The sequence below is a fragment of the Silurus aristotelis genome (genome assembly GCF_946808225.1).
Source record: "Silurus aristotelis genome assembly, chromosome: 3".
NCBI classification, from domain to species: Eukaryota; Metazoa; Chordata; class Actinopteri; order Siluriformes; family Siluridae; genus Silurus; species Silurus aristotelis.
In genome coordinates, this window is record NC_139576.1 from 10,362,346 (window position 1) to 10,386,477 (window position 24,132).

Genomic DNA, 24,132 nt, shown 5'->3' on the forward strand with positions numbered 1-24,132 from the left:
AGAGATGTATAGGTGTGTGTGTGTGTGTGTGTGTGTGTGTGTGTGTGTGTGAGAGAGAGATGTATAGGTGTGTGTGCGCGCGCGCGTATGAGAGATGTATAGGTGTGTATGTATGAGAGAGAGGAGGTGGTGAGATGTATAGGTGTGTATGAGAGAGAAGGATGAGGTGTGTGTGTGTGTATGAGAGAGAGAGGAGGATGAGATGTATAGGTGTGTATGAGAGAGAGAGGAGGTGGTGAGATGTATAGGTGTGTATGAGAGAGGAGGATGAGGTGTGTGTGTGTGTGTGTGTGTGTGTGTATAAATGAGAGAGGAGGAGGATGTATAGGTGTGTATGAGAGAGAGAGAGAGAGAGAGAGAGAGAGAGAGGAGGTGGTGAGATGTATACGTGTGTATGAGAGAGGAGGATGAGGTGTGTGTGTGTGTGTGTATATGAGAGAGGAGGATAAGATGTATAGGTGTGTATGAGAGAGAGAGAGGAGGTGGTAAGATGTATACGTGTGTATGAGAGAGGAGGATAAGATGTGTGTGTGTGTGTGTGTGTGTGAGAGAGAGAGAGGAGGATGAGATGTATAGGTGTGTATGAGAGAGGAGGATGAGGTGTGTGTGTGTGTGTATGAGAGAAAGGAGGATGAGATGTACAGGTGTGTATGAGAGAGGAGGATGAGGGGTGTGTGTGTGTGTGTGTGTGAGAGAGGAGGATGAGATGTATAGGTGTGTATGAGAGAGAGAGGAGGTGGTGTGTGTGTGTGTGTGTGTGTGGGGGGGTGGATAGGTGTGTATGAGAGACAGGGGGGGTGAGATGGATAGGTGTGTGTTTGGGGGTGTATAGGTGTGTATGAGAGACAGGGGGGGTGAGGTGTGTGTGCGTGTGTGCGTGTGTGTGTGTTTGTGTATGGGGGTGTGTAGGTGTGTATGAGATACGGGGGGGGGGTGATCTTTATAGGTGTGTGTTAATATGCAGAGAACTGGAGGAGAGCTGAGGATGTTTTTGCTTTTGGCGGTCTGGCGGTTGTCCAGGACGAGTTACGCAACAGCGAGAGAAGATTCATTTGGTGTGTAAACGTGTGACAGGCTGCGCACTCAGTTACAGCGTTGCTTTTACTGTTGCACTCAGTTTGTGTGTTTGTGTGCATGCCTGTCAGGGATCAAACAGAAAATAAGAGATCCATTTCACATGTTCTCATGTTGCGTCTAACGTGTCCGTATGTCTAGCTGTAGAAAGGCAGTAACATTTGATACGAGACTCTACAGAGCTCAGAGCCACATGACACAATAAACTGGTCTTCTAATCCATGTAATGTGTGACTCCACTGGTTCTGAGCTGCCTCCTGTCTGCTTCCCTCATTTTGTTGGACTTCAAAGGAAAAATATGCCTTTTTTCCCCCAGATATTTCACCAACACTTTAAAGGCTGTCTATGGAAAGGCTTTAGAGCACGTGTGCTGTCAGACTAGAACTTTGATTTTAATTGAAAATTTTGTCGGTGATAAAAAGGAGATAAAATAAATAGAATTACACTTAATCATATGATAAATAAACTCTACATTTTTATAATTTGTAGATTTTTTTTTTTTTTTTTAATCTTGTACCATATTTTGATAAACATTTCCCAGAGACGTGAGTATTTTCAGACTTTTTAAGTATTTTATTAAGTATTTTAATTTCTTTTGTCAGTACAGCACAAAACATAAGGATTATTGTCCAGTGTGATCACATAAGCACGACAGATGCAGCAGATATGGATTTGGTTAATGCAACATGCTGGAGTATTACTTTAACATAGACTCGGGGGAAGGGGGGGTTCCCAAGCGTCATGTTGCCAGTAAACCGTAATGCCGAAGCCTCAACTGACAAAACTCTAAAGGAATATTATTGGAGCTGTGTTTGGTCACAAAATATTTTTTCCTGAGGACCGATAACCTGACGCATTGCGGTGCATTTTTTCAAAGCTTAAAAAGACTTTGCACTGTCCAAGAAATTTTTTTAAAGCTGGTAAATTGGTGTAAATTACAACTCAAAATTGATACGGTGAAATGTACCCTCGTACATACTTATACATTCTTAAACAATGACAAAGTGATGGTTTTGTATGGTCAGCAGACACATTATCTGTAAAAACCAGTGACCCGTGATCTTTATTGGGACCCCTCCATGCCACTGACAAATTATATGGTATGCTTTGGATCATGAGCCCTTCATTTTTCTTTTCCGCGTTTCTCCTTTTCCTATACAGTGGCCGTATAGGAACATTTATGAATGACGCATGCATGTTTTTTTATATGTCTATAGACAAAAAAACTAGCACCTGTTAAAGGTATCATTCCCTATGTTGGTTATTCCTTTCTGACCTTGTGATCCAGTCCCCTGTCCTCTACATCTGCTTCTTTCAAACCAACTACCTGCAAGTCTTCCCTCACCATAGCCATAAATCTATATCCATATCTCACTCCAGAATTTTTCCTTCTCCTCCATTTCACAACCCGCTTGTGAAGCATAGACACTGATGATATTTATCATCACCCCTTCAACTTCCAGCTTCAGAAGCTCTCTTCACTTCCACTACACTCTCCATTCAGATTTAACCCTATACCATTTCTCTTTCCATCCACACCATGATAGAACAGTTTAAACCCACCTCCGATGTTCCTGGCCTTACTCCCTTTTCACTTGGTCTCCTGTACACACAACATCTCTACCTTTCTCCTCTCCATCATATCAGCTCCCTCTCTTTACCAGTCATACCCTTTGCCAGTTATAGTACCAACATTTAAAGTATCAACCTGAACCTCCACTCTCCTACACTTCTCCTTTCCCTGCTGTCTCTGTGTACGTCTTCCTCCTCTCCTTCTCCTCCATCAAACAACAGTAGCCCAATTTCCACCGGTACTCTGTTGACTAACGATACCTGTGGCGGTCGTTGTTAACCCGGGCCTCGACCGATCAGGTATGAAATTCTGATTTGTGATCTGCATATTTGATTTGGCACATGTTTTACGCTGGATGTCCCTCCTAATGCAACCCTTCCCATTTATATAAGAGTGCACTGGCTTGTGCAACCCTAATGGTTGCACAAGCCAGTGCAAACCTAATGGGTTTAATTGTTTGCTTTTCCAAATAACGCTTACAGAGCTTGGACGTATACTTTGCTTCGGGTCGTTGTCTTGTTGTATGGTGAAGTTGCTTCCAAGTAGCTGCAGTCCAGATGGAATTGTATGGTGTTGAAGTATGGAATAGTAGCCATGTTTGTTTAGTATTCCTTTCATTTTGAATAAGTCTCAAACCTTCCCTGCTCCAAAATAACCCCAACCTTTAAGTGTCCACCTTCATGTTTCACTGTCTCTGTCCACTTCTCCTTCCATATACCTTTCTGCCAGTTATTCAGTGTACAAGTTTTCTGGTGTTTCTGCTTTTTAGTTAGTTTGTTGCATCTAAACAATAGCAACATGTCTCAGAAATGACGACTAGGTGTGAAATGCTTGACAGGCCCTGTAATTCTGGTACAAATTAATGTTGGTGTCATTTGTCTAAAGAACGCTGTTCCAGGAAAAATCCAGGCCCAAATACTTATGAGGCTGATTATATGTACAGTATTGGTCGTAGTGGTCAGTGGCCAAAGGTGATTGAAAACCCTTCAGCTATTTACTTCTTTAAACAAGGCACACTTTATGTCTGCATAGACAGAATGTGCACCAGTTGGTTTTTATGTTTATTGGTGGTGTGACTTGCACGCTCTGATTGTTCCCGAAGCCTACAGCCATGCAGTACACCACACATTGATCAAGGACGCAATCTTGCCGTCAGTACGACTATTTTTACTAAACGGATTAATTAGCCTTCACGGATGACAGACGGTGATAGAGACACACAAAATATAAACCAAAGAACACTATGGCTCGAAGCCAGAGTATTTACCAGAGACTCAAGGCTATGAATGTGACATGCTACATCAGAGACATTATCTGGAGAGGATTATAAAGCCTCTCTCTCTCGCTCGCTCGCTCGTTCGCTCACTCTTTCTTTCTCTCACTCTCTTTCTTTCTTTCTTTCTTTCTTTCTTTCTTTCTTTCTTTCTTTCTTTCTTTCTTTCTTTCTTTCTTTCTTTCTTTCTTTCTCACTCTCTCTCTCGTGCTCTCTCTCTCTCTCTCTCTCTCTCTTTCCTTCTCTCACACACTCTTTCTTTTACTCACTCATTCTTTCTTTCTTTCTCTCTTTCTCTCTCTTTCTTTCTTTCTTTCTTTCTTTCACTCACTTACTCCCTTGATCACTCACTCACTCTCTTTCCTGCTCTCGTGCTTTCTTTCTTTCTTTCTTTCTTTCTTTCTTTCTTTCTTTCTTTCTTTCTTTCTTTCTTTCTTTCTTTCTTTCTTTCTTTTTCTTTCTTTCTTTCTTTCTTTCTTTCTTTTTCTTTCTTTCTTTCTTTCTTTCTTTCTTTCTTTCTTTCTTTCTTTCTTTCTTTCTTTCTTTCTTTCTTTCTTTCTTTCTTTCTTTCTTTCTTTCTTTCTTTTTCTTTCTTTCTTTCTTTCTTTCTTTCTTTTCTTTCACTCACTCACTCACTCACTCACTCACTCACTCACTCACTCACTCACTCTCACTCTTTCTTTCTCTCACTCTCAATCTGTCTCTCTCTCTTTCTTTCTCTCTCTCTCTCACTCTCACTCTCGCTCTTGCGCTCTCTCTTTCTTTCTTTCTTTCTTTCTTTCTTTCTTTCTTTCTTTCTTTCTTTCTTTCTTTCTTTCTTTCTTTCACTCACTCACTCACTCACTCGCTCTCTTTCTTGCTCTCTCTTGCTCTCTCTTGCTCTCTCTCTCTCTCTCTCTCTCTCTCTGGGAATTGAAGAGTAGGCTGGCTTCTTCATCTGCACTAACATACTGTTTATTATATCCGTAGGTATCGCACATTAGTCTATAAATATGTTATTCGGTGCTCTGGCATATTAAACGTCCTCGAAGAAAGCTTTCACGTACCAGGTTGCCAAATATTTGTTTAGAAATACAATTGAAGAACAATTGAATTTCAAGTGTGTACTCTGAAGGTTTACTCAGCATGACCAAACAAAATCGCTATCATATCAATCGATACCTTTTGTCTGGATTTTAATTTGTTTATTACTGTGTGTTGTAGGTGATGGCTGTGGGCACACGGTGCTGGGCGTGGGAAGCGGCAGCCTGGCGTCTCTGGGCTACCCTCTCTTTTACCCGGCAAACTCCGTGTGTGAGTGGGAGATTAGCGGGCGCGCCGGACACACACTCCTCCTGCACGTGGCGGACCTCGACATCAATACACACAACTGCCAGGTGTCCTACCTCCGGCTGTTTAATGGTATCGGAGCAGGCAGGACAGAGATAGGTAAGAGGGGGGTTCTTTTACGTCTCATTGTTGATGTTCTTGTGACTCTCGTAAGGCTCGTCGCAAAAAAATAGAGCCAATTAAGGATTTAATGGTCTATAAAACAAATCATGGGCCAGAAAATGAGCAATTAAACATATAGATAAAGTAAGTTAGTTCATTTGCTCATTTCTCTTTGAATTCTTATAGAAAAAGAAGTCATGGTTGTTCCTTCCCATGTTCATTTGCTTTAGGTAATGAGAAGTTTTAAACCTGGATATGTTGTTGAGTTTCACATCCAATATTTGAAGCATGTTTTGACATTTGTGTACAAAAATACATACAAGCGAATTTCTAGCTTTTCCTCAAACAGTTCAACAAAAGTAAACTAGCAAATGGTGGTGCAGGTGGTCTCAGTGGTGGTGCAGGTGGTCTCAGTGGTGGTGCAGTGGTGGTGCAGGTGGTCTCAGTGGTGGTGCAGGTGGTCTCAGTGGTGGTGCAGGTGGTCTCAATGGTGGAAGAGGAATCTCAGTGGTGGTACAGGTGGTCTCAATGGTGGAAGAGGAATCTCAATGGTGGTACAGGTGGTCTCAATGGTGGAAGAGGAATCTCAGTGGTGGTACAGGTGGTCTCAATGGTGGTACAAATGGTCTCAATGCTGGTACAGGTGGTCTCAATAGTAGTACAGGTGGTCTCAATGGTAGTACAGGTGGTCTTAATGGTAGTAATGGTGGTCTCAACGGTTGACCAGAAATGGTAATGGTAGTACAGTTGTTCATAGTGGTACATATGGTCTTAAAGGTGGAACAAGTGGTCTCAATGGTGGTAGAGAAACCTTTGTAATAGTACCATTAAAGTACCAAAAAAACTGTTTTGGGCTTGACCCACATTTTATTTGTCTAGTGGTTAATGCAGGGTGGGGATCGCATGATGTCTAGTAATTAATGTAAACCTACTAATCTTTTGTGCAATAGCGTCAGAGTTTAATAAAGTCCAAGTTAAATCAATAAGATGTGCAAAGTTTGTTTTATCAATGCATTATAAACAATTAAGTAAATTAAATTATGTAATTCTTTTACTAAAGAGACTGGAATCGGTATTCGCATAAATGCGGAGAATGTAGTAGGCTGGTTACGCAAACTATCACTGCAATCTTCATTGCCGCATCTCAACTTCACTTGTTATTCAGTATATCTTTTATATTGTATAACACAGTGTGCCATTACCCTGATTTATTGATTTATTTTAGCACTTTTTGTTTAAACTTCCATTAATTGTCATGTGACACACTCCTCCGCTGTAGTACATGTGGAGTTGTGGGTAAATACTACCTGAAAAAAGTGTTCGAAGATCCACCCTGAAAAATATATCCGGAAATCATATACTGAGTATACTGATTTCAACAGAATATGATTGAGACCTAATATTTTTAATTTAGTTTATTGTCTTGTAGTCTGTTCACTACGAAGTGAAGAATGCATTACATGTCAAACAGGTTTGACCTACTGCAGTGCATAAGCAGTTTCAGGAGTGTGAGGAGTGAGCTGGGTTTTAAGATGCTTTCAGAGGAAAACAGTCCGAACACCTAGTAAATAGGACATACCACATTTAGTGTGTATGTAGTGTAGGGCTGAGGCTATCGATTATTTTAGTAATCGAGGATTCTACTGGGTATTCTATCGATTAATCGGATAAGAAGTACTTTTTAAAATTCAAGAGCAATACTAAATATACAAGAGAAAATAATGTTTTTTTTTTCTTTCTTTCTTCGAATTACTTAAGGAATTGTTTTAGCCCTAAGAAAGTATGTGATTCTGAATGAAATTTTATGTATGTGTGTGTGTGTGTGTGTGTGTGTGTGTGTGTGTGTGTATATATATATATATATATATATATATATATATATATATATATATATATATATATATATATATATATATATATATATATATATACAGTGAGGAAAATAAGTATTTGAACACCCTGCTATTTTGCAAGTTCTCCCACTTAGAAATCATGGATGGGTCTGAAATTGTCATCGTTGGTGCAAGTCCACTGTGAGAGACATAATCTAAAAAAATAAATCCAGAAATCACAATATATGATTTTTAAACTATTTATTTGTATGATACAGCTGCAAATAAGTATTTGAACACCTGTCTATCAGCTAGAATTCTGACCCTCAAAGACCAGTTAGTCTGCCTTTAAAATGTCCACCTCCACTACATTTATTATCCTAAATTAGATGCACCTGTTTGAGGTCATTAGCTGCATAAAGACACCTGTCCACCCCATATAATCAGTAAGAATCCAACTACTAACATGGCCAAGACCAAAGAGCTGTCCAAAGACACTAGAGACAAAATTGTACACCTCCACAAGGCTGGAAAGGGCTACGGGGAAATTGCCAAGCAGCTTGGTGAAAAAAGGTCCACTGTTGGAGCAATCATTAGAAAATGGAAGAAGCTAAACATGACTGTCAATCACCCTCGGACTGGGGCTCCATGCAAGATCTCACCTCGTGGGGTCTCAATGATCCTAAGGAAGGTGAGAAATCAGCCCAGAACTACATGGGAGGAGCAGGTCAATGACCTGAAAAGAGCTGGGACCACCGTTTCCAAGGTTACTGTTGGTAATACACTAAGACGTCATGGTTTGAAATCATGCATGGCACGGAACGTTCCCCTGCTTAAACCAGCACATGTCCAGGCACGTCTTAAGTTTGCCAATGACCATTTGGATGATCCAGAGGAGTCATGGGAGAAAGTCATGTGGTCAGATGAGACCAAAATTCTACTTTTGTGTCATAATTTCACTAAACGTGCTTGGAGGAAGAAGAATGATGAGTACCATCCCAAGAACACCAATCCTACTGTGAAGCATGGGGGTGGTAGCATCATGCTTTGGGGGTGTTTTTCTGCACATGGGACAGGGAGACTGCACTGTATTAAGAAGAGGATGACCGGGGCCATGTATTGCGAGATTTTGGGGAACAACCTCCTTCCCTCATTTAGAGCATTGAAGATGGGTCGAGGCTGGGTCTTCCAACATGACAATGACCCAAGCACACAGCCAGGATAACCAAGGAGTGGCTCTGTAAGAAGCATATCAAGGTTCTGGCATGGCCTAGCCAGTCTCCAGACCTAAACCCAATAGAGAATCTTTGGAGGGAGCTCAAACTTCGTGTTTCTCAGCGACAGGCCAGAAACCTGACTAATCTAGAGAAGATCTGTGTGGAGGAGTGGGCCAAAATCCCTCCTGCAGTGTGTGCAAACCTGGTGAAAAACTACAGGAAACGTTTGACCTCTGTAATTGCAAACAAAGGCTACTGTACCAAATATTAACATTGACTTTCTCAGGTGTTCAAATACTTATTTGCAGCTGTATCATACAAATAAATAGTTAAAAAAATCATACATTGTGATTTCTGGATTTTTTTTTTTTATTATGTCTCTCACAGTGGACATGCACCTACGATGACAATTTCAGACCCCTCCATGATTTCTAAGTGGGAAAACTTGCAAAATAGCAGGGTGTTCAAATACTTATTTTCCTCACTGCATATATATATATATATATATATATATATATATATGTGTGTGTGGGTGTGTGTGTATGTATATATAAATTAGCAAATGGGAACTAAATCTGGAATGGAGTGTTTAATAGATCAGTGTGATAATTAGGGTGCTTACAAAATGTTTGATTCGTATGTGCTTTTTAAAAAGCTCATTCCACATTCAGTCCCCATTTGCGGTTGTAATAACCTCCACTTTTGAGTGTGAGATTTAATCAGACATAAGGATGTTGGTAAAGCCAGGTACTGATGTAGGTGAGGTGAGGAGGCCTGGAGTGCATTCAGGATTCCAATTCATCGCAAAGCTGCAGCTTTATAGAAGTTCTTTTACTCCAACCCATGTGAACCCAATGTTCATGGAGCTGGCTTTGTGCACAGGGGCATTATCATGCTGCAACAGGTTTGGCTCAAGTAAAGGGAAAATTGTGTAACTCCATCTTTGAGATAACAGAAGAACCACATATTGCTCTATTACGTTTGTTTATATAAATTTTGTTTGTAATATTGTGTTGGTCCCCCATTTATTGCCAAAACTGTTCTGAAATGCTGGCATTATAATCATATATTTTAACCACCTGCCTAACATTGTATTGGTCCCCCTTTTGGTGCCAAAGCAGTTGTGACCCATTGAGCATTAACTTCTTCAGCCATTTAAACTACAGTAGCTCCTCTGCTGGATCGGACCACACGGACCAGCCTTCACTTCCCACGTGCATCAGTGAGCCTTTGCCATCCATGACCCTGTCACTGGTTTAACACTGTTCCTTCCTTGAACCACTTTTGATAGATACTGATCACGGCAGACCAGGAACAGCCCACAAGAGCTGCAGTTTTGGAGATGCTCTGATCCAGTCATCTAGACATTACAATCTTGTCGTTGTCAAACTCGCTCAAATTCTTACGCTCGCCCATTTTTCCTGCTTCCAACATCAACTTTGAGGACAAAATGTTCACTTGCTGTCTAATATACTGTATATCCCACCCACTAACAGGTACCATGATGAAGAGATAATCAGTGTTATTTACTTCACCTGTCATAATGTTATAATGGCACAGTTTTTTGCCTGGTCTGTGTATTTTTGCAGTGTGCTGCTATGTTGTATCATCTGAGAATCAGGCATGCACATTCTTTGTTTTTAAAGTCTAACAAATCTGAAGCACAAACTCAAAATAATCCATCCATTCATTAAACCACCAGCAAAGTGGATTTGCTGGAGACGTCGTCCAGATTGATCTGATTAGAGACATTAAATGCCAGCCTGGTCGATCGGCATATCTCTTTACAAGAGGATGACCTGCAGTGTCTCAATCGACCCGTATTATATTCATACCTCAGACACATCTGTGGTGTCTGTGGATGAATTGCGGATTTGAACAACTCACCCGGGTATAAGAAGTTTTTCAGCATGCAAGCATGTCAGTAACGGCGTTCTGAAGTATTTTTTATTTTTTTGGCAAGTGTTCGCTGTTCGTCTGAAATAGGAATGGAGCGAGCGCTGTTGTTTTTCAGCTCGTAGTGAATTATAATCCTAGGGTCTGCTTTATCCAAGAGCACTTAACCAATGGATTGGCTCCAGATTTTCAATAAAGCGCATAACACTGGGATTAGTGTATGCTTGCACAACTATGTGCCTGTAAGCCACTTCACAATCTGTGTTTCTGTGGAGTTCTCACTTCCTGTCCCCTTCTTTTCTCTCATTTTCTTTCTCTCTTTGTTTGTGTGCACACATTATATATATTATATATATACGTGCAGTGAAGTTCTGTCACGGAGACGTGAGCGGTCTGAGGGAGGTGAATTCGTCTGGCCATCAGGTCACGGTGCAGTTTATGAGCGGCCCACGCAGCCTCGGGCGCGGCTTCTTCCTCTCCTACGCCAGCAGTCAGCAGCCAGGTAAACACACTCCCACCTCTGACTCACACTCACACACTCACTCGCACTCCGACACGATATCACATGGGATTCTGTGGGAAATAGAACAGACCCAGTCTGCTTTGTCAGACACTTTTATCCACCTTTCTGACTAACACAATTCAACAGACTGGTCTAAAAACGTTTCCAGCGGGTTTTGAAGGCGAGCTGCTGAGTAATCGTGTAGGAGTTTAACAATGGCATCAAAGTTAAACTTTTTTTTTTTTTAAACAAAAATTTTATATTAGGGATAGATTTAATGCAGACACCGTTAAAGATGATAATTACATGGTTCAATAAAAATGTTTAAAAGATTTTTTTATGGTGCTGATTTATTGGTTTATTTGTATATGTTGTATTCCTTTCCCTCTGAGAATAAGTGTTTAATGGGACTTCAGTGATCTCGGCACAACCGTTAACAACAACCGATCGTCTCTTTACTTGTTTTTCTATATAAATTCCATTTTATTTGTATAGTGGTTTTAACAATGGACACTGTCCGAAATCAGGGTATAAGTTTATTGGCTATTTTTTTTCCACCTCATAAGTTTAGCCCTAATGAATGAGCCAGTGGTGACATTGGCAAAAAAAATAAAAAACTCCTTGAGATGGTATGAGGAAAAAAATCTTGAGAGGAACCAGACTCAAAAGGCAACCTTTCATTATCTGGGTGACACCAAATGACCTTTGATTATAGTTCCATTATTGTTGAGGTGTTCAGTGATGGGTGCTTAAATGCAGAACGTATTAGTGTTAACTTTAAGTGTAAAATTAGTGAGTAATAAAGACAGGAAGTTCTTGAGTTCCAGAATCCAGGTTGACATGAAGAGCATTATTGAGATATAGCAGGAAAGTTTAGGGAAAACTGATCTATAAGAGGAAGAACTGAAAGAGCTGGGCACACTGAAAGATTAAAGTCCTGCTGCATCACTCTCTTTAGGTAGAGTTGAAACCAAGGTTAGCATTTTAAGCAGCAAGCTAGTCAGAAAATAAAAGTGAGCGATGTTAGCAGCAAGCTAGTCAGACAGCAATAGCGAAGAATGTTATCTTAATGTTAGAATGTTTGCTTCAAGCTGGTCAGCAGATAGTAGCGAGAGATGTTAATAAGACGCCACATAGAGGAATAGCAAGTAATGTAAATAAGAATCTAGTCAGCAAATAATAGCAAATAATGTTAATAGGTTAATTAGATAATCGTTAGCTAGTCAAAGAAAAATAGTGAGTAATGTTAATAAGAAGCTAATCAGAGGACACCATCATGTAATGTTTATAGAAAGCGAGTCAGAAGACACTAGCAAATAATGCTAATAAGAAGGTAGTCAGAGGACAGTAAAGATTAATGTTTATAGAAAGCTAGTCAGAAGAAACTAGCGAGTAATGCTAATAAGAAGGTAGTCAGAGGACAGTAAAGATTAATGTTTATAGAAAGCTAGTCAGAAGACACTAGCAAGTAATGTTGGTAAGAAGCTAATCAGAGGACACTATCACGTAATGTTAATAGAAAGCTAGTCAGAAGACACCAGCTAGTAATGTTAGTAAGAAGCTAATCAGAGGACACTATCACGTAATGTTAATAGAAAGCTAGTCAGAAGACACTAGCGAGTAATGTTAGTAAGAAGTTAGTCAGAGGACACTAGCGAGTAATGTTAAGAAGAAGCTTGTGAGAGTACAGTAGCGAGCAATGCTAATATTTGTTTCTTTGCTGGTTGTAAGCAGCAAATTGATAGTTGCAACTCAACCTTGAACGCAGCTATATTACTACTAGTACTGATTTCAACATAATTGTAGGTTTAATCAAATCAAGTGGCTTTATTGTAATTTCAGCCGTGTCCAGCCGATACAGAACATCGTGAAGCCAAGCGACATTCCTCCACAATCACAGTGTTACATGAAACACTACAAGAAGTTACAACACAACTAACCAAGAAACCTACACAGGATGCCATAAAGTCGACCACATATTCATTATAAAGACCAATATGCAGAAAGTTGAGGAAGGATTTTGTCCTTTGACATACCATGATGTCATCTTGTTTGAAAGTGCTGTCATCTAAATGGCTACGTCCCCGAGCTTCTCACGTCAGTCCATTAGTGTTAGCGAAAAACGAGTTGAAGGAAGGAATAGCAGGATCAGATCATGCTGGCATCAATGTGCATTGGGACTCTTGTGTAATCTCATTGTACAGTCATAATTTGCTGGGAGGACAGCATCTATATAAACACACCTTACAGGCTCTGAACATGGGAAATATGATGTGTTTCTAATTTTGGCCCAAAACACAGATTGGAGTCGGTGTATTTTCCTGGGATCCGTCCACAAATCGAGGAAAAGGAGCAGCATGGGTGTGACTCAAGGACGTGTGAACTTGTGTAATGATACAAAAAATTTAATAAAAATCATAACTGCATTTCTGTTTATTTTACAATGAACTGGAATGAGGAGCTGTTAGCAGGGTGAGTGCGTGTGCGAGCCCTTGTGCACGCGCGTGCGTGTGTATGCGTGTTCCTGCCTGAGACTACACCTCTGACGAGGTTGGCGTAGGAGTCACCATGGTGACGTCTGTGTGTGTTTGTACAGATGAGAGGGAGGGGCCTCATGTGCAACTGATTAAGAAGGAAAAATCAGAGCGAATTTCTTTCGGGTCGTTTCTTACAGAAGTCATGATTGCATTAGTGCAGACACAGGCTGTAAGGCATCAAATGTCCGGAACGCGTGTGTGTGTGTGTGGGGAGAAGGGAGAATAAAATCTCAGTGACTCCAGAGACAGGGTGTGCTTTCGAAAATGCATCACTTTGCAAATAGAATTACTAAACTGCACTCTTCGAGCGAAAGGAAGTGATGTCATATTCGGAGGTTATTGTGTCGATATAGGTTGAGAGGTTGAGCATAATGCTTTAAAGGGGACACGGAACAGAGCTGCGGGAATGCGAGCATTCGGGCGAGCGTCTGTGCCTTATCGGCATGTCTGTGTATCGTCAGTGCCTGTCCGAGGAGTCTAGACTAAGTGAATTAACTGTGTTTCAAATCACATGCTCATCTGTTAGACGGTTCTGTGTAACAGAGTAGAGTGTTCACACTGTGGCGTGCGAGCAAATGTTGAGTGAAAGGACCCAGATGATAAACTGTGGAACCATAATCACTGTGTTCCCATCATGTCTCATCCTGCATGGTGAAAAGAGGGAGGGGATTTTAATGGACAGGTAATGGACAGAACCATTATCTGTCCAGCCAAATGCTTTTTGTTTAAGTACAAATTAGTTATACGGCAAGTCGAGATATATCCATCCAATCTGATTATCCCTGATACTGCTGATATTTATAATTGCTTTAATAAGGAATTGAACCCCACAGGACATGCTGTTATTAAATAGTACTCAACTTGAGCGTGATGGTATCACACCAATCCTAAAGGTAGGATTATTTTCTTAAAGCAGCATGAACACAAATTTTGATTGTGTCTGTAAGTAATATGTAAGATGTAGATGTGACCAAATAGAATTGTAAAACAGGCATTTCTCTCTCTTTTACACTCACACACACACACACACACACACACACACACACACACACACACACAAATGCAGGTCAGATTAGAGCTCTGAACGGCTTGGCACATCCACAGCTTTCACACCTCTGGAATTCCAGCAGCTCACAGGGGGTGGTGTGTGTGTGTTTGTGTGTGTGTTTGTGTACATGTACATTAGTCTTGTGTTCTAATTATATTTTTTTCCTTGCGGGATGCCTACTAGTTTATTTACCAGCAAACAAAGAGAGAAAGAGAGTGTGTTCATAAGTGAGGTTGGGGTGTGTGTGTGTGTGTGTGTGTGTGTGTGTGTGTGTGTGTGTGTGTGTGTGTGTGTGTGTGTGTGTGTGTGTGTGTGTGTGTGTGTGTGTGTGTGTGTGTGTGTGTGTGTGTGTGTGTGTGTGTGTGTGTGTGAGAGGAAGAGATCCTCTTTCAGATGAGTCAGGATGACAGGAGCAGACAGTGCCAGGCTGTGCGTTTGAGTAATGGACTATATTACAGCACACACTACCACAAGATACATCTTGCCTTTCTGTCACACACACACACACACATACTTTCTGCCTTTTTGAAGCTGTTATTATTGATTGATGAAACCCAACACACAGCTGATCCGCATTACTCCATGACAGTGAGAGTGAAAGATGTATTGAATACATAAGTAACACTTGAAGGTTAGGAACAGCTCTCGCACACACACGTACACACATTGCACACCGCGCAACGAGACACATAAACCACTGGAATCAATATTCTCACCACAGCAACATACTGAACACTGTTGTATCTGTAGGAGAGAGAATTAATGAGCAACTCATAGAGCTCAGTATGATTTGTTGCCAGATTTAGAGGCTTGTCTCACATTTGAGCTTTTCATAATCATAGTATATACAGAAGAAATGGCTTAGGCTTGTAGAGACAATACAGTGTCAATGATTTTTAAAGACAAATGCATGTATAACAACTCAAGCTTAGTTCTACCAATGTAACATTCATTCACTACAATGTTTTGTATAATTTGCCAAATATGAACTATGTGCCTGACGTATGTGGACGCACATCACACATATGTATGTGCTTCTTTTCTCAGTATGAAACCTCTGTACTGGAACTAAGGAGTCCAAGCCTGAGCTCTATGACATGACTTACCAAGTTTGGACCTTAACCCACTGAACACTGCACCCCAAACCTCATCCAGCATCGTTCAGCCACAAAAGCATTAGTCAAGTCAAGTGCTAGTATTAAATCTCCACAGCCATGCTCCAAAATCTAGTGGGAAGCATTCCCAGAAGCTTGAGGGTCTCGAATGGGATGTTCAGCGAAGCACATATGCATTTATCCACAAACCTCCAGTTATAACTTCACCTGTATTACCTGAGATGATATCAGCTTTATTTCATCCATCAAGAATCTGAAAAAAGGGGGGGGGAAAAAGTATTAAACAAATGAATCTTTATTAGTCTTATTAGCAGTCAAATTTTCTCACACAATGTAGTAATGTACAAAAAAAAAAAATTCTCATCAGTTTTGAGACTCCTAGCATATTCTTCACTTTATTAGATACAATAGCTATCACACCAACAACAACAAGGCACTGCTGACAAAATCTAAACAATCCGACTTCAAACAAAACTGCTACTAGCATTAGAATACGGTATTACACATTTGCTAATATATACATATCAAATATGTTCAATTTGTAACTAGCATAAACTAGCTGGCTAGTCCTAGAATCTATTAAACCCCACGAGCCGCTATTTTATTTGGCTTATTTATTTAAAAAAAAAGCATATTTTTGCTGCAAGGGTTTGAAAGCCTCTTACTCGTTTTGTAAATCAATTTATGGGAGCTAGCACTGTTTAGCTAGCTATGAAGGTTGTTACACTTGCTGCAAAGCCAAATAGACATGTCCATGTTAATTAATGTTATTTTACAACCCTCTTTTTCCCCATTTCATTTGTCACACATACTGCTCCACACTATGTTTAATTTCTCTGGAGATTAAACACTGTTATCCTGAAGAAAAATATTTTTCTATGGGAAGTTTTGGGACGGGTGACTGAGTATCACACGCTTCTTCCAGACTATCAAATGAAGCAGTTTTTCTGTTGAGCTGCATAAACAGTAAGGGTTTAGGATTGATGACATAAAATGAAATGAGGGTTTTGCTCAAATGTTGTAGGGACGATTCTGGATTTTTTTTTTTAGACAGAAATACATATACAAACACACATGTTGTACATATATTGTATACACAGACATACATACATTTATATATAGATGGAAAGGAAAAGCAAGGTGTCACTAATTTCTTTTATCATTGTCTTTTAAACATTTTCTTTATGTATTTACTGTTTTATTTTTATTATGTTTTTATACAATTCTCCCTTCAACCATAGATTTAGTCAGAAGTTTGCTATTAGTGCTTGTTTTTTTGTTTAACACTTGAGAAAAGCCCCAGCATCCCTGACATGCATTCATATTTTAATGTGGATATGAGCAATTTATCTTGTGTATTTATATCTTTATAAAATATCTTGTGTATTTATGTCAGGACCGAGACCATTAGCCTGGAAAATCTGTTCTTAAGTCTGAAAATACACTGAAAATTTTCTTTGCAGATCTGATCTCCTGTTTGGAGAAAGGATATAACTTTACTGAGGCAGAGTTCAGGTATACCTACGCTTAAATTAAATGCATGCAATTGTGTATATACAGTCATAGAAATGTGCACGTATTCAGTACTTATTTGTGTGTTTGTATCTTTTCTGCAGTAAGTTCTGTCCTGCCGGGTGTCTGACGAACTTTGGCGAGGTGTCTGGGACCATACCACATGGCTACAGAGATGTACGTGCACTGACTTGTACGCACACGTGTACATACAGACCACAACAAAAGCCCTTAGAATTCAATCTGTTCCTCTTGTTCTCACTGTCTCTGGGTGATGACCTCATCCTGCCTTGGCTGCTTGCTGGCGCATTAATGGTCCCATGCTTATGACCTCATGAGAGGCGCGGTTGATGGTTTTCAACATCAATCTGTGGCTCTGTAGCCGGGAACAAATTGTTTAGTTTTATGCAAGAACAGCTTCAGAGGGTCCACTATGCAAAGGCCAGTTCCAAAAGTTCCTGGTTTATAGTTTTTGGATTTAGGGTTGTGATGATCAGAAACGAATGATACTCCATGGTGCAATATACACAGGCTGCACACTGCACTGTGGGATGAAGGAGTACTGAGGTGTTTTTTAGATGGCTAACAGCTCTTTTTCTAAATTGGTTCTGCTTGGAAACTTTGGTATAAGGGTGAAAGGGATAGCTACTGTTTTGGGTGTTTTGAAGAACTACACAACTGTTGAAAGGTTTTCCCAGAGGAACTAGAGTGCTACATGGAAACTTGTTATCTGGAAGTATTAAGATTTATATATCGGCTCCTATTGACAAAAAAAAAAAAAAAGGTCCACATAGTGTCTTAAATGTGCTTATATATTTCCATAGCTTTTATTCTTGACCACTTAAATAGTATATTTTCTCAAAATCTGTGGGAGTCTAACGTCTTCTTCTTACAGTGGTATTCTTCCATGTACAAAACATTCAGACACTCATCATAGAACAACCCCAAACGACTCCTCACCATGACCGCCAACCTTCCATGCACTGTGTTCTACTAGTTTATTTGCGATCTCTGAATTAGCTCTAGATTGTATCATGTTGTTTATCATGTGCACAAACTGCTCCAGAGTGGATATTTCTGCCTAAGAAATGACCGCCATTAAAATGAGCTTTAAGTTCCAGGTTAGGATTGAGATGTTCGATTAGAAATATTGTGCACTTTAGGACATTGATCATATTTGGTTTAGTGAGATTTTAATAAATAAGTAACTCTCTTTTTTTCTATGTGCTCAGAAACAACAAGCTATATTCTCCTTTCAATATTAACTGGACGATTGCATCATAATTCACATTCTCTTATACTGTAATTGCATATAAAAATTTATAAATAAACGCAACTTACTGAGACCGAAGAGGCCTCAAATCCGCTATGAAGTTTCGTTCTACGGTATTTGACCTGAAAACTGTTTGCAATTCAAATTCTTTGAACAGCGTTTTGTAATAACAGTTACCGAGCACATTAGCAGTAATTTCCCTGCAGCTGAGCCAGCCTGATGCTACTCAAAGGAGTTCAGTAAAGATACTGAAATGATGCCTTCCAGGTTTTTTGGGAAAAGCAATTATCACCCAGGCCCCTTTAGCTTCTGTTTGGGCTTGTTTCGGGTTTTTTCTTTTATGTTAAGTACAATAACAGTATTTCGGCAAAAACTGGCTGAAATTCTGCAGTTTGAACTGTAAAAGAAAGTAAACTTTCCGTGTGTGTGTGTGTGTGTGTGTGTGTGTGTGTGTGTGTGTGTGTGTGTGTGTGTGTGTGTGTGTGTGTGTGTGTGTGTGTGTGTGTGTGTAGTTCTGTATATGAGTCTCTATGGGAAATGTTAGGTCAGTATTTGGCTGATGGACTTTGTAATGCAGGCCAGCTGACAGCAGAACGAAGTCATCCCGTACGGCTCTCTCGTACACGCCGAGTAACACGGGCCTCATGCGAGCGTGTGTATGCGAGAGGATGTGTGTGATTTTGTGAGAGCAGGAGCAAGGCGTGCACGTGTGCTGCTCAGCAGCTGGACCTGGCAGCGCTTTTATTTTGCCACTAGGAAGTGGTGTATGTTTTGCGGCACGCTCGTGTGTGTGTTGAGAGTTTGCCTGCCGACTGTGGTCGGCCTGCGGTGGAGAGCAAAAGAGGGAGAGCAATGTCAGCTTTCAAACAGACAGCTCTCTTAATTCCAGCGCTAGTTTGGCAGCGCCTGTGGGAACTGTGTGTGTGTTACCATCTGCCTACCATGCTGCGTTTTAGCAATCATGTGTGCGGCAGTGTAATTAAAGCCAAACCCACAGCGACTCTTTTAATGACACGCACTGCTACAGTATTTCATATCACCAACAACAGTGGCGCTGTGGAATCGCTCCCAGTGACATCATCAGCCAAGTCATGTCTCTTGTGGCTTATGGCTCATTTAGTCAGCATCCACCATTTCAATCTTGTGTCAGTCTCTCTCTCTCTCTCTCTCTCTCTCTCTCTCTCTCTCTCTCTCTCTCTCTCTCTCTCTCTCTCTCTCTCTCTCTCTCTCTCTCTCTCCTCCTTCTTTCTCTAACCGAAGGACATTACATAATAAATATAGTTAAAGCTGCTGTCTTATCACTTTGCAGTGTTCTATGCTGTTCCTCAGGCAGTAACGCTGTCTCCTGAATATTTTTTTAGCAGTATTGTCTTCACATTTGTGCAATTCACAAAGATTTAAATTACTGCATTGCTGTAAAACTGGAAGGATTAACAAAAATAAGGTACAGAGTCTGGAAATGTTTGATTTCAGATTTCTAAACATTATCTTAAATTGCATTTAGTGCCTCTAGATAGTGCATAGATGCATCTTTATTCTTTCTGCTGCACCTGACTTTCTTTCTTTCTTTCTTTCTTTCTTTCTTTCTTTCTTTCTTTCTTTCTTTCTTTCTTTCTTTCTTTCTTTAAAATATTGAATATAAATTGTATTAATGCTTATTTAAAAAACTACTACAAGAAAAAATGTTTTTGAGTTGTTTTAGATGTTTCAAATTCCACTCAAAATGATCTGGAGAACCCTAATGGACAGTAGTGTTTAGGTTATATAACATATTTAATTTCAGATTTAAAATGCAATCGTTTTAAAATCATCAAATCGTAATTTTGGGTTTTGACTCGTCCACATCAGACACTATACCTTTTTCCTTTAGCCACAAGGGTGTTAGTAAAGTCAGGTACTGATGTAGGTGAGGTGAGGAGGCCTGGAATGTAGTCAGCATTCCAATTTATTCCAAAGGTGTTCAGCTGAGTAGAGGTCAGAGCTCAGGCCACATAACATCTTCCACTCCAACCCATGTAAAACATAGTGTTTGGGTTTCCCTGGTCAGAATCTCTGTTAATGTGAACATTTAATCAAGTGGACGATAAAATTATTTTAAAAAGGCATAAAGTTAAACATGAAACACTCTTTTGCAATATTTTAAGCAATATCAGTGTATTGTTTTTGTTTTCTACAATTTGGGTGAAAAAGGCTAAAGCAGCACTCTGCAAAAGAATTCTCTCGCAGATAACTTTGACCAAGATATCAGACCTTAATTTGCCTGTTAGGGTCATGGGATTGTTTAGTCATTATTATAAAAGGCCAGGTGATGCATATTTCAAAGCTTTATAAATACCCAGACTCCTCTAACCTTGTCTCAACAATCAGCAGTCATGGGTTCCTCTTAGCAGAGGCCCAGCACTCTGAAAATGAAAATGATTGACGCCCACAAAGCAGGAGAAGGCTATAAGAAGATAGCAAAGTGTTTTTAGGTACCGATTTCCTCAGTTCGGAATGTAATTAAGAAATGGCAGTTTACAGGAACAGTGGAGGTCAAGATAAGGTCTGGAAGACCAAGAACAATATCAGAGAGAACTGCTCCTAAGATTGCTAGAAAAGCAATTCAGTACCCCCACTAAGATTTGGCAGACTCTGGAGTTGTGGTCGCTGTTCAACTGTTCAGAAGAAAACTTCTCCTGGATCCTTACCAAAAAATTCAGCATTTGAATTTTTGCAAAAGAACATTTACACAAGCCTGGTGCATTTTGGAAAAAAAGTCCTGTGGGCCGATGAGGTTAAAATAGAACTCTCTAGCTGCAGTGAGCAAAGGTATGTTTGGAGAACAAAGGGCACTGAATTAGATGAAAAGAACACATGGGGTGGAACGATCATGCTTTGGGGTTGTGTTGCAGCCAATGACCCGGTGAACATTTCACAGGTAGAGGGAAGAATGGATTCAATTAAATTCCAACACATTCTGGAAGCAAGCATACCATCTGTAAAAAAGCTGAAGTTGAAAAGAGGATTGCTTCTACAAATGGATAATGATCCTAGACACACCTCAAAATCCATGGTGGACTACCTCCAGAGGCGCAAGCTAAAGGTTTTGCCATGGCTCTAACAGTCTCCTAAACTAAACATCTGTCGATAGACCTCAAAAGAGCAGTGCTTGAAAGACGGTGCAAGAATCTCAGAACTGGAAGACGGTTGTAAAGAAGAATGGGAGAAAATCCGTCAAACAAGAACTGAAAGATACTTGGCTGGCTACAAAAAGCATTTACAAGCTGTGATACTTGCCCAAGGGGGCGCTACTAGGTACTAACTATGCAGGGTGCACAAACTTTTACTGCGGGCCCTTTTTCTTTTCTGTTGTTTTGAAAATGTAAAAGTAATAAATTAAAACAAATGAATTTGTTTAAATTCCCTAAAGGGAATTTGTCATCTGTAACTTTATGCCTTTTGAAGATAATTTCATCTTCCAATTGCTTAACTGTTCACATTAACAGAAATTTTGACGCAAACTTTCGCACACCACTGTATCTTTATGCAGCTGGCTTTGTGAACAGGGTCTTTGTCATGCTGGAACATGTTTGGGTCTACTAGTTCTAGTGAAGGAAAAATCTAATCATTCTACATCCAAAGACCTTTACCTTGGTGTGTATCTTTGTGGGCTCAGTCCCAGTACTTTTGTCCATATGGTCTATATTGCCCTCTTTATCTCTTGTTGAAAAGAAACCCCAAAGCTGAACCTTTTTTATGGTATATCTGGTGTCACCCAGGCTTTGGGTTGTATTTAGTCTACATTGCGGATAATATTGTGATTTGTGGTGAGAGTAGGGAGCAGGTTGAGAACAGCCTTGAGAGGTGGAGGTATGAAAGGGAATGAAAGTCAGTAGGAGTAAGACAGAGTACATGTGTGTGAAAGTGAGGGCAGTGGAGTGGTGCAGTCGCAGGGAGAAGAGGTGGAGGAGTTCAGGTACCTGGGGTCAACAGTGCAAAGTAATGGATAGTGTGTTAGAGAAGTGAAGAAAAGAGTGCAGGCAGGGTGGAGTGGGTGCAGAAGAGTGAAAGCAGGAGTGATTTGTGATAGAAGAGTATCTGCAAGAGTGAAAGGGAAAGTTTATAGGACTGTGGTGAGACCTGCAATGTTGTATGGTTTAGAGACAGTGGCATTAAGTAAAAGACAGGAGGCGGAGCTGGAGGTAGCAGAGCTGAGGATGTTAAGGTTTTCGTTGGGAGTGACGACGATGGACAGGATTAGAAATGAGTTTATTAGAGGGACAGTGCATGTAGGACGTTTTGGAGACAATGTGAGGGAGGCGTGATTGAGTTGGTTTGGACATGTGCAGAGGAGGGACATGGGGTATATTGGTAGGAGAATGCTGAGGATGGAGCCACTAGGAAGGAGGAAAAGAGGAAGACTAAGGAGGTTTATGGATGTGGTGAGGGAAGACATGCAGGTAGTTGGGTTGAAAGAGGCAGATGTAGAGGACAGGGGGGTATGGAGACAGATGATCCGCTGTGGCGACCCCTAATAAGAGAAGCCGAAAGAAGAAGAAGAAGAAAAATAACGTATATTGAATTTTAAGGTCATTGTAAAGGGGCAGGAGAAATCTGATTGTAATGTAATGGGTAAAATGGTAGGGGGATTTCCTGGAAGCTCTGGATGTAAATTATTTAGCTAAAAGCAAATCAGACCAGACATTAGGTCTGAAAGGAGAGCGCTTTAAACCCAGTATGTAAAATATATTTTTTAATAAATGTACCATTTCTGGTCTGATTAGTGAAATAGCATTGCAGCCTGTTTATTTTTCTTGCACTAAAGAAGTGATGATGGGAAATAAAACCAGTTCAAATGACTGATTTATTGACAACTAGTTGTTGATTTAGGCATTAAGACATAACTGGGGTCAGGTTAGCTGCTTGTCCTTATAAGCTTGGAACCCTATGAAACTGGACCTCACATACCCTGGACTGGACTTTACATATTATTACTTGAACACCCTTCATCTGTATTGTGTTCCATCATTAAATAGTAAATTGTGTCTGTATGTATCTCCAGTCTTCTTCCTTGTGCCTGGCTGGTATCCATGCGGGCGTGGTGTCAAACACATTAGGAGGCCAAGTCAATGTAGTGAGCAGTACAGGAATCCCGCATTATGATAGCACACTGGCCAACAATGTCACCTCTGTAGGGTGAGTAACCACTGTTTTACTCTAAGCAACCTTTCACTTTCCTTTGCCTCCCCACTACATAGGAGCTACCTTTTAGTTTAATAAGTAGATAATTTTTTCCTTCTGGTTTGTCCTTGACTTCTTTTAACATTTATCAGGGCTAACCTGATTGTTTTCTGTAGTCCAGCCTTCAATCTCCATGTTTAATTCTTTTTCTGTCTCCAGAGGGAACCTCTCCCCCAGTCTCTTCACTTTTAAAACCAGTGGTAAGTCTGTCCCAGGCTAATTTCATTACTTGCATTGCACAGTATATTGCTGCTCCCCCCCCCCCCCTTTTTTTTTTTCTGATGGATTTTTTTGATGAGCACAGGGTCATAATCCTGACCAACGTGAGTCATTATAGGTACAGCTTTCTTTTTTTTTTTTTCTTTTTTTTTTTTCAAAAAACAATAAATCCAAACTGTTTTTGGTCAATCTTTAACCCGATCGCATCTCCGGTGCGTTCATAATAAACTGCAGGGCGTATCACATTCGCAATCAATCACAACCTAATGACAATTTGATGTGTTTTGCAGCTGTGTTAATAACTCCTACAGAGTCTAACTGCCTGTTTCTGTACATCCAAGTGGAACTAACAGTGTGTATTCCTCTGTGGAGAGATCGGGGAAGACATATACACAGTCAGCACCACAATT

The 24,132-nt window shown here is 40.3% G+C and overlaps 1 protein-coding gene across 1 annotated transcript in view; it reads left to right on the forward strand.

Annotated features, from left to right (window-relative positions):
- The window catches only part of dcbld2 (discoidin, CUB and LCCL domain containing 2), a 33,824-nt gene that overhangs the window by 2,624 nt on the left and 7,068 nt on the right, over nt 1-24,132 (forward strand). Inside the window, exons 2-7 of the mRNA XM_083537005.1 lie at nt 5,124-5,348; nt 10,661-10,798; nt 16,962-17,013; nt 17,115-17,187; nt 23,325-23,458; nt 23,663-23,703. Of these exons, the coding sequence (XP_083393131.1) occupies nt 5,124-5,348; nt 10,661-10,798; nt 16,962-17,013; nt 17,115-17,187; nt 23,325-23,458; nt 23,663-23,703 (663 nt within the window). The remainder of the gene's footprint in view (nt 1-5,123; nt 5,349-10,660; nt 10,799-16,961; nt 17,014-17,114; nt 17,188-23,324; nt 23,459-23,662; nt 23,704-24,132) is intronic.